Source organism: Oculina patagonica, chromosome 12 (genome assembly GCF_052425735.1).
Source record: "Oculina patagonica isolate OP01 chromosome 12, crgOcupat, whole genome shotgun sequence".
In the NCBI taxonomy this organism is placed as follows: Eukaryota; Metazoa; Cnidaria; class Anthozoa; order Scleractinia; family Oculinidae; genus Oculina; species Oculina patagonica.
The window spans coordinates 7,726,889-7,738,174 of record NC_135769.1 but is presented as its reverse complement, the minus strand read 5'-3'; the positions used below and the strand labels follow the sequence as shown (position 1 = coordinate 7,738,174).

Sequence of the window (11,286 nt, the reverse complement as noted above, 5' to 3'; positions counted from 1 at the left end):
ATACGGCTTAGGTGTATACACTTTATTCGATGGTTAAACAAACACGTGCAGATTATTTTGTGAGTTGCGTAGTATTTTAAACCATCGAATAAGGGATTTTTTTTTCCACAATCTTTTCCACTTAGTTTGGGTCCGTATTCCGTAAGTTTGTCTGTCCGTATTTTTGCCCTGTGCTACAGTGTAAAAACGTGGCATAATTTTGCGCGTTCTTTTGCCCTAATAGGTTAAAATGGCGCAATAATTTAGAGCGGTTTTCACTTGGGTGTCGAAAGTAAATTGCGTTTGCTTTGGTTTTGAATTACTACGCTTAGTGATTGGCTTAAAAACCTCGAGCCACTTTCTCAGCCAATCAGAAGTAAAACCAAAACCAATCGTGACTAGCTCGCGCACGTTTTTTTATAGTACCTGTAAGAGGGCTCCAGGTCACGTGTGCATACCACCCGGCACTGTTTTCAATCTCATGAAAGGTGACTGTTTTAATTTTGACACTCAAACCCGGAACGTCTTTGATGTATTCACACTCTGAAAAGAAAAGAAAGAACATAAAACCGTTCATTTTAAACTTACACTAAAAGAACGGCTTTGTCAAAAAGAGGATTTGTGAAAAACATGATTTGTGGCTAATGTCAGGACCCGGCAAAGGGACTTTTAAGAGACCTTTCTGCCTTGGCAAACTCGTTAAACATCGTGATCAAAGTCCAAAAATCCGGGTCGAGGTCGAAAACATAAATGATGAAAGCAATATCGCTTTTTATCGCATACGGATACCCGAGCGTACAAAAATCACAAGTCGGAATCAAGGCTTGCTTGGTGGTTCTCGTATTGTATGAATTTTTAACAACTCTTACTTGCTGCCTGTGCAAGAACATCTAGAGCTCGTCGCGGGCGTAGATGACGACGAGAGACATTTGAAGGTACTCCTACGAAAATAAAATTTCAGCAGTTAATTTTAGATACCAAATATGAAGAGGAAATAAATTAAGTTAAGTATAATTTCCAGAGGTGAATATATAAGAATCAGACATTCCGATTGGTTGAGAATCGCGGCTTTTTACTTGCACATTAACACTAAATTGTTTGCCTCAGACTCAGTGAACATTGGTGAATATTTACCTCGACTTTCCTCTCGGTAATTTTGTTACCGATATTCACTTTGCCTTCGGAGAATAATAGTTAAATTTATTTCCTCTTTATAATAGAGGCATGGGCCGAACTAGGAGAATATTGGCTGATCATCTGCGTCTTTCTGGTCCGTACCGGAAAGACTGCGGTACGATCCCGAGCTAATGAGGATAAAAAATAATTTATACTGTATGGGCTCTCCCTGCACTGTTGCTTGCATTTGCTGTTAACGTTCTTAATCCAAAGACCGTGTGGGCATTGAAAAGCCAGACCCCAATAAAATCCAATCACATAAAACTAAAACCAGCAACAATTATTGACGAAAAACGCATGCGTCTCTTTTCCCATTTTTTCCTTTGCGACAGAAAAGAAGGAAAAGCAATTGTCAGTGTTTGGTTGGAATTGATAAGTTGTTACCTGCATTGCTTTTAGTAGTACATTTGTCTTCACAAGAAACAAAAGAAGATGCCTGAAAAAAAAAAACAAACAACATTTGGAATAACCTCACATCGAACTTAAAAAACTCTTAAAACTATTTCATCTTTTAAATTTCATTTAAAATCAAAATTAATGGAGGAGTTTTTAACATAGATTAATTAGGAGTAATTCATTTTATCCAAATTTTTATCATTGTAATTTTTTATCATTGTAATGTTTATCATTGTAATTTTTTATAATTTTAAAATTGTAATTTCTACTGTAATTTATTGTCACTGAAAAGCCCCGTAAGGGGAGTGTCAAATTAAAGTATTGTATTGTAATGTATTGTAATTAAACAATAAAAAAAAATCTCTAAAAGGATCTTACATCGTAATATTGTCAAACTGAATCTAATGATCACTTTACTGAAAGGGACCAAATCACTCAAGTTCTTGATTTTTGTATAATTGATCAAAGAACTGCAGATTGAAGAAATAAAAAAATGAAATGCAAAACCTCAGTACAGGTTCTTTGCATTGAGTGGTTCGTACCGCGCTCACATCAAACCGATGTGACTTTCGTACCGGAACGAGAATCTTGATGTGGTAGAGCTACATTGTATCCGGCTAACCTAAGGGGAAGATAATTACTTTCCGGATTTTACTGGTTGTTGTTTTTTTCTTCTTTTTTTACGTATGTCGATATAGCCATAATTAAAGGAGCTACGTCGGGAAGAAAGGTCAATGTTGAACACGTTTAACACTTTCTTATTTTTTCCTCCCACAATATTATGTTTCTATCAATTTGACAGTCAAAGTATCATTTCGTCAGAACCAGTTTGCGATTGTCGTGCTTCACTTAAAATTGTTTGTCGGTGATGTATTACTAGTAACACTAACAGTTGTGGCAAATACCTAAATACCCAGAGTAGAAATTAAACGGGTAACGCAATGCGCATCTTTATCAAGAAAGCCTGAAAAAAATCGAGTTTATTTTCCGTGTGGTCAGACAAATTCTTTGTTTATTGGTGCATTAATGCAAGCCCGTTTTATTCCTGACACTTGAAATGATTCCCGTCAATTGAAGAAAAGGTAGAACATCACTGCTATAAATACTCTAAAGAAAACGATTAAAAACAATGCAATGTCTGCATATATCAATGACAAAAAGTTTACTTCTATCTAAAAAATACTATAAGTTATCTTGTAATGAATAAGATCCACATTTTTGTTCCTTCCCGTAACTTCATAAAGTTTTTCCCGTCCCGCAATCGGTCCCGCAATCAAACGGCTCTAAAAGGAAGTCGTTATATGATCGCCAACTCAGAACGTCTGACTTGTCAAAACAATTTTCAAGCAAAAAGTAGTTTGGGCACATGTTATATCCTTGATAAGATTCCGTGCCGTCGATAGCGTAAACACTGCCTTAATTCTCTCAAGATACGAAGTGAGCGGATGTAATAGCATGACCCTTTGATCCCAGAATTCTTCCTACGTGCGTGAAATCAATCCCTTTGTATACCTGACGTGTTTTAATTGCAGAGGATGCTCTTTAACTAAACATTTTGGGAACATATCTTTCGAATACAATAAAGCGGTTTTTTCTAAAACAATCTAGTGTTTTTGCTGCATTCTGTAAAAGTGTCTAAAACGCGTTCTGCGTGTAGCTAACGCGCGGATTAGAAAACTTTAAAAGATGCATCACACAGCTTGCAGGATTACTGTTTAAAATGAACCGAACATACTACCGCAAAATGTAACTACGCCTTAAATCGATGTGAATATAATTTGAACTTGCTTATTATCGTTCTCAATGAATTCTACTTGCCGCCTCAGTGTTACAAAGCACAATCTTTCACGAAACCTCACGAACTGACTTCAAGGGGGTGCGTGTGCATCACGCGTGATCTCGCGAACGGCGATAATGCTTTCGACGCTTGATGAAGACAGCGCTAGCACCGCCAGGCGGAATACCCAAGTTTAGGTTGGTAAGGGATTTATAACTAAACCTTAAGCAAAGAAAGCCTTGCTCGAAATCGAAACGTAAGACTTTCGCGTGTCAAACAATCGGTTGCAAACCTATTACTGTTTCCGTAACAGACTCAAGTTTCGGTCTCTTATGTACGTTAGGGATTTAAAGCATTTTTACACGTCCTACTGCAACGAAAGTAATTTCACATAAAGAGACCACTAAAAGTTAAAAGATTTTAGCTTAATCGAGAAATATTTTATGGTATATTACATTGTCGAAAACTCTTGTTATGCGCGCGTGAAATTACATAGGATGTCAGCTTGTGACACGCACCGACCTGCAGCTTTCTAATAAATGGATGTCATCTGATTTTCTCGGAAAACGAATGCCTGTTTGTGCAATTGTGCTTAGGTTGACTAACGCAATCTCTTATGTTCACGTAAAACTTGTTATTTAACGACTGGTATATAAGGAGACATATCTCTCACCTCGCTCTCCGGGGACAATCGAAGCACACGCTTCGGGCACAGGCACAATCGGCCTCTTGTAGACAACTGTTGTGATTTCTCGGTCTCTGTAGTCACTAACATCGCTAAAAACACCAGCAGTACTTTAAAGGCCATGGTGATGCGATATTGGTCAAGTCATAGTAATTTGAGGCAAATTATTGAAGCAAGAAGCGATGACCCGTTTTCAGCTCAGATCCAAGGAATTGCGCGGCGTAAAACAAAATGGCTGACTCAGACGCTTTATTTTGCAGTCACAAAAGCAATCACGACGCGGACATTTTCAAGCAGTTCAGGCACTAGCGTCTACAGAAATACTTCTCCGGGATTTATGAATACAATGTTGATGAAACTGCCTTGCAAACAAACAACATGCAGGCTTTGATCGAAACTTTGAGATCAGCCCTGTATGTGATTTCCTCGGGATGCTATCTGGTGACTTCCAATGCAACTTACGTCATACCCAAAGAAACCGAAAATATGTTCTCTTGCCAGAAGACTTAATGAATGCGTAAATCCACTAAAGCAAGGTTTGTCTCCCCACAAGACTGTAAGCAAAGCCTGTTTCTGTTCGTACCGTCCGCACAAGTTTAAATGTCTTCTGCGTACGTTGGTAAATACGTAAATCGTAAATTAATCAAAGAAGGGTCACGAAAGTCTTCTTCGCATGGATATCCGATATGCGGAAACGCATCGAACAACAATGCATTCTTTGCCAAAAATAATTATCTTTCAATTGACCAATGAAAATTGCAGCTAATAGGAGATTAAATGTGAGTGATTGAAAGAGGAATTTGAGAATTTATTACCCAGTCAACCCGAGCTGGAGATCCAGAATTACGTAGGGACTAATTTTAGCGTATAATTCTTAGAATCCAAAACAATTGCTTTTCGACACTCGTGACGAAGCCAGTGACATGCATTGACTTGTGCCTCTAGGTCGACCACTTTGCTTTCACTAAACGGCTCTGTGTTGTTTCTCCTAGAACTATGAGCTACTATATATATGGGACATCGGCAATACTTCTTGGTCTGAGATATTAGTCCAGTCCCTGAACTCTCTCTTCCGCACTAATATTAACTAATATTATTTTTATCCAAAGGCATCCCCTGCACTTTCTTCTCTAGTTATTTTAATGCCTTAGTGATAGCCAGACCATCTGGGGTTTACACTATGCAGGAAATGCTCCAAGATACACCTATCAATGTTAAGCTCGAGGGGGGGGGGGGGGGGGTCGGGCACGGGAATTTGATCGTGAGGTCGGTCCCCAGGGTAGGGATTTTGATCGAACGTGATCCCCTGCAACAAGGTTTGAAGGACATCTGACCACCTTTCATTGCTCCCAGGTGGGGATTTGACTTTTTTTTATAGAAATTGTCAAAATCCCCACCCCTCTCCCGACCCCACCCCCCACCCTCGGGCTTAACATTGATAGGTGCATTACTATTGTTAGCGGCTACTAAACTTGAAGCACTAAATAAGAGAATCATTGGATTCATACTTGGGGATTACTCGTCCCCATACAGCAGTCTTCTCAAGAAAGTCAACTCCACCTCATTAGCTAATAAACGCGTTCAAAATTGCCTAATATTATCATATAAAAGCCTGTTTTCCCCCATTTTCCAGCTTACATGAAAACTGAAATAAAGTTTATGTATGTATGCATGTACTAATTTTAGCGATTTTAGCGATTTGGGCCAAAATCGCTAAATTTTGTACTCGCTAAAATTTGTCTCGGTCGAATTTAATACGCGTTGAATTAATACCCCCGCCCGCCAGGAGGAATGCAAAATTAAATATAGTGGCCAGAAAAAAACGCTTTAATTAGCAGTCGCTAAAAATAGTAACCTTAAGGTATTCAAAAACAACAGGTGGACTGCATTTGATGCGATACGGCTGTTTATTGTAAGAGACCGGTCGTTGTTTATCGCCTAGGGGGTCCTAGGATTTTTTTGTGGGGGTAGGGTTCACTTGATTTCGAGATGAGTTAAAGGAGGATCTAGATCTCGAGAAAACACTCAGTCTCAATGGAGTTAGCCATTAGATGCAAAACAGATGTACACAGGATACTTTAATGCTTGAAATGTTAGTTATCAGTGTCAGACGCATTTCCACTGAGCAATTTTAGAAGGCCCAAATATAGCAATTTTCTGCAGGAACATGCTCCCACAACCCCTTGATGGCTTACGAACTCGCAGTTAACCTCTATATAACCTGGGTAGGCGCGCTCTAGCCTTTTAGGTTTTTGTCAGTTCTTGTGCACTTTTCTCAGAAACGTAGCATAATTCTAATACACTGGATAGCTAGTGAATTGACCAGTGCAAAGCGTTATTCACCATCCGAGGGCCATATACAACTTGGCCCAGGTCCAAAACTGACACTGCCTTGTCCTATTTCTTGTGGTTCAAGTAGCATAGCAGATTCTTTGTTTTGACATACAGTAAAAGCAGCAACAGCTCTTCGACAATTTCTTGTTTGGTGTATCAGGGGCCCTGGAGGCTTTAGTTACCTTTGTAAATTCACTCACAAAGAATGGATCCAATCAAAAGTCACTATTCAGGTCACAGGAATGCCCTATAAATTCCATTAGCTGATAGCCATTCTGTAATTTTAATACAGACTGGGACCAACATTCGGTTGAAGTCTTGCTATCAACAATATACATGTCAGTGACAAGCGCTGATCTAATCTATTCTGGGTTCAAATCCCACCGAAATCAAGGAATATATTTTGCCAAGTGTGGTTCCCGCCTTTCTTTCTAACTAAGGTTGGCGTTCAGAAGAAAATTCCTGGGTTACTTTATAGCTATAAAACCCTCGGCGTAAAAGCAAACTCAACCCCCACCATCGTACAAGGGGGATGGAACCCTCCCTAGGGTTTTCGTTGTGTTAAGGTACAGCGAAATTATTTTGCACTGAGTAGAAAGCCCTTAGCTTACTCTGCAAGATAAAATTGGCTGTGACGTCACGTGACGTCATTAGAGCCGCCCTCTTGGATCCGCCATCTTGGATTTAACCATTTTCTTAGAATGTCAGAAAATAACAAAATCTGATGTGAAATCATGTCAGAATGCTTATGAAATGTAAAAACAAACAAATCTTACAATTCTGTATCAAAAACCTGGAAAAAATATTAAAATTGACGATTTTTGGCCAGACCTACCTGTAACTATGACGTTGCCATGACAACGTCAAATATCATGGACACATGTTTGACATATCACAATTTCCGCAAGGGATAAATGCAAAAAAAATGAACAGCTACTGAAAGTTTCAGTATTGTAAAGTAAATCCTCTTTTCAAAATTTCGGAATCCACCCGCACTTGTACGTCCGAGGGTTAAAATTACCTTAAAGTTAATTCTTAACTTTCCAGTTTTCAACCGTGATGACCGCCCCAACGCCTGCTGGCTACCAATAAGAGCCATTTATTCAATCACGTGTTAAAGGCTTTATCTATGCTGCATGCGATTTTCAAAAGCACTATGTAAAAATATCTAATACAAGCCTTTTCAACTTTGTGCTTTTATATGATACTCTCCCTTCCCCGTCTAGTAAGGAGTTAACCCCAGACTTAAGAGGAGGGCAGTGTGGTCGAGTGCGAAAAAGTGTGGTCGAGTGATTAGGCCGTTGGACATCAAATCCTTAGGCAATGGGCTTATCTTCCGTTCTGACCATTATATAGCTAGCTCGAGTTGTTTCACCATGGACCCAGAATTGAACTCCTCGACCCCGCCTGTAATATAGCTAAGTTGTAGCCTCCTGCTTGTCGGGATTAATTTACGTTCTTTTTGCTGTATTTGTTGGTAACGTGTATTTTCTTATCCTTGGTGTGATAATTGAATTCGTTTAACCCCTAAGGGGCTGTGGACCGAGAAGTAGTTGGAATTAGGATGACTGCGTAAAAAAGGGAAAAAAGGGAACTCATTTCGTTTTTTGTATTCTTGTTAAAAGACTGTGGTGAAAAGGGAACTCATTTCGGGTTTTTTATTTTTGTAAAAAGACTGGTAAAAGGGAACTCATTTCTGTTTTGTATTCTTGTAAAAAGACTGGTAAAAGGGAACTCATTTCGGTTTTGTATTCTTGTATAAACACTGGTAAAAGGGAACTCATTTCGGTTTTTGAATTCTTATAAAAAGACTGTGGTGAAAAGGGAGCTCATTTCGGTTTTTGAATTCTTGTAAAAAGACTGTGGTGAAAAGGGAACTTATTTCGGTTTTTGTATTCTTGTTAAAAGAATGCGGTGAAAAGGGAACTCATTTCAGTTTTTGAATTCTTGTAAAAAGACTGTGGTGAAAAGGGAACTCATTTCGGTTTTTGTATTCTTGTTAAAAGAATGTGGTGAAAAGGGAACTCATTTCAGTTTTTGAATTCTTGTAAAAAGACTGTGGTGAAAAGGGAACTCATTTCGGTTTTTGTATTCTTGTTAAAAAAATCTGGTAAAAGGGAACTCATTTCAGTTTTTGAATTCTTGTAAAAAGACTGTGGTGAAAAGGGAACTCATTTCAGTTTTTGAATTCTTGTAATAAGACTGTGGTGAAAAGGGAACTCATTTCGGTTTTTGTATTCTTGTAAAAAGACTGTGGTGAAAAGCGAACTCACTTCGGTTTTTGTATTCTTGTTAAAAGGCTGTCGAGTAAAAAGAACTCATTTCGACCTGTCATACCGGAATCGATTTGCGCGAGACTTGAAAATGTTGTCGAGCCGACTGGATGCGATCGATTATGCCTTGATGCCGAAAGTCGATTTGTGCGAGACTAATGTTAAAAGACCACAAGGAACAAAGATGGTGGGGAAGATAATAGCAAGATAACGAGCAAAAGCTTTTAAGAGACATAATCAATGCGAACTGTTTTCATGTAATTCATACACTGTTGCTTTTATTTCACTATAAACTGCTGCCATCATAATATAATATAAGCAGACAAAATCATCTTTTATCTATATAACTATATACAATTGGGAATTTCACCCCAAGAAGTCAATTCCAGCAAAAGCACAATGAGATCCATTTTCTGATGTTGATCTCTCGTGCTTTTCTTTGGATATTAAAGGTTATCTAATGTCCTGCTTTCCTTCACAATAATATAGACAAGAAGCAAGTCTTGCTTGTTATTGGACAAAATAAGTGCCATTAAATGAGATATAATACAAAAACGCACAGTAAAGTAATGATTACGTGAAATAAAAGTGCAAACTGCTTAATCATTTCAAACGTACAGAAAGATTGCCTAAAGATTGTCATTCGTAATATTTACAAAGCTTTCCTAAAGCTATTCAAAGGATTGGCCAAAGAATTTTGAACGGTTGGCAAGTCCAATGCATTGTAAAGGGTAGAGGCTCTGCTATCACCTAAGTCGACAATACGTTGGTTATTCACCTCAATTATTTCCAAGAAAGGTGGCCGGGAAGGAAAATATCTGCCTCCTATTTAATCTGCGCTCATCAAGACCGCTTTCTATTTAGAAATATTCCCGTCCGGCACTCCCACTTGGTCAATAAGTACCTATCTACAACTTAATCATACAACATAATTCAAAATAACGTGTCTCGTAAACTTGTCTTCAAAAATAAAGAAAAATAACTGTTCATTCTTCAATGTCGAAAATGTCACCACCTACAAACTAACCAAATTACAAACAATTATGTGGCTAAAACAAACCGCAACGCAAATGGCGAAAAGAAAGTCACTAAACAAAAACGCTTTAAAATGAACTATAACATGCCCATGCATGTTGATTAAAATCCGGAGTCATTTCATCATTCATTACAGCTATCTTCTGCAAAACGATAACTTAACGTGCAATGACCAAATTCTCATCATTTTGTTAAGCATTAACCAGGACGAGGACTTTTTTTTTATCATTTTTCTATTTGAAACTGAACTCTTCAGTTTAAGGTGGAGTACTCTCCCATCGATAGATACACTGAACGAATCGGTAAATAATTGTGAGGTTCTACAGTAAAATAAACGTAATTCCACTTTTTACTCCACGTTGTCCTCGGCGTCGCCGTCGTGATTGGTCAAGCTCTGTGTTATTTAGTGAAACACTGAGTATAGGACTGCAGCATTTAGATCAATTAAATACCACCAATAAGCCGGGACCGGGTCTATTGTGTTTTAAGACCAGCTTAGAGGTTGCAGGTTGAGCGAGCTAACAACCCGCTAGGGGGTTGGACGCTTGGCGCACACTTTGTACGGTTTCGTCCGCGTTGCTTGACTATCAAAACGAAACTGCTTCCATTCTATAATAAGAACTATCAGAAGCTGAACTAATTCTTAACACAGACAGAGGTCAGATTGTATCTATGAAAACTTTTTTCAACTGCTTCTTACTTAATTCGAAAAAAAAAAAACTAAAACATATTTAAAATCTTAATTTCTACCAGGGTTGGATAATAGGTCTGTCGTTTAAACGTTTTAAAATGTTCATCTCGTCCTCGGGCCATCTGTATCTCATTTCTGCCCACAGCGGGAGATCCCCCGGGTCAATGTTCATATTTGGCAGAATGATGCAAACCATTTTACGCGCTGAGTGAGTTTGCGCGTAAATCTTTCGAAGCAAGTCAAGTTCGTACCAGAGGCGATCGTGTTCCTAAGGAGTGAACAAATGCTATTAGACATTTTAGTGAGTAGCATCGCTGTATATTTTTATCACCAGTTTTGCTATAGAAGTACTACATGGCTTACAGAGCCATCTAGGGAACAAGTGCCGATACTGGAAAATTTCGTTAAAGTAAGTACTTGAAGAGTTTCCGTTTCAAAAAGAAAACCTTCGCGAGCACTCACGCGTTCTCCGAGCATGAAAAATGTGGTGACGTAATGTTTTGAACATGGCGTCATGTTCTCTAGAAACGTGCTACGTCAAGATGATGTCACTCAAAACGAGAAAGCGTACTTGTTCTTTGACTGAGAGGACGGAAGTAGAGTGATAGTAGGTAAACTCTGCGTCGAGCCTAGTGGTCCAAACAGGCCGCAGCTTATCCCGGTTTCGGTAGCATGGAGCGTCTTGGAGTATTTTTACTCCCCCTGGATGGAATATTAGTACCCCCCCCCCCCCCCCTCCCCAGCATTAGTTCGCCGGTACCTATTTATGCACCTGGGTGGAGAGAGGCACCATGAAAGTGTCTTGCCCAAGGCCACAACACAATGACGGGGCCAGGGCTCGAACCTGAACTGCTCGATCCGAAGTAGCGCGCTAACCATTAGGCCACCGCGCCTCCCATTGGGGTAGCAGGAAAAACAAATCTCAATAGGCTTGATCGGC

The 11,286-nt window shown here is 39.1% G+C and overlaps 2 protein-coding genes across 3 annotated transcripts in view; both read right to left on the bottom strand.

The window, feature by feature from the left end:
* The window catches only part of LOC144633268 (uncharacterized), a 33,400-nt gene that overhangs the window by 3,918 nt on the left and 18,196 nt on the right, over positions 1–11,286 (bottom strand). The window contains exon 15 of one of the 2 annotated variants that reach the window (XM_078492113.1): positions 8,871–10,614. The exons of the other annotated variant lie outside the window; for it this stretch is intronic. Coding sequence (XP_078348239.1) covers positions 10,402–10,614 — 213 coding nt within the window. The 3' untranslated portion in view covers positions 8,871–10,401. Of the gene's footprint in view, positions 1–8,870; positions 10,615–11,286 lie in introns of those variants that run through there. 2 annotated transcript variants of the gene reach the window in all.
* LOC144632764 (uncharacterized) lies at positions 8–4,672 on the bottom strand. The gene is made up of 4 exons (XM_078491483.1): positions 4,002–4,672; positions 1,540–1,591; positions 849–920; positions 8–522 (listed from the first exon to the last, which is right to left on the bottom strand). The coding sequence occupies exons 1-4, from the start codon at positions 4,134–4,136 to the stop codon at positions 350–352; spliced, it is 432 nt and encodes a 143-aa protein (XP_078347609.1). The 5' UTR covers positions 4,137–4,672; the 3' UTR covers positions 8–349.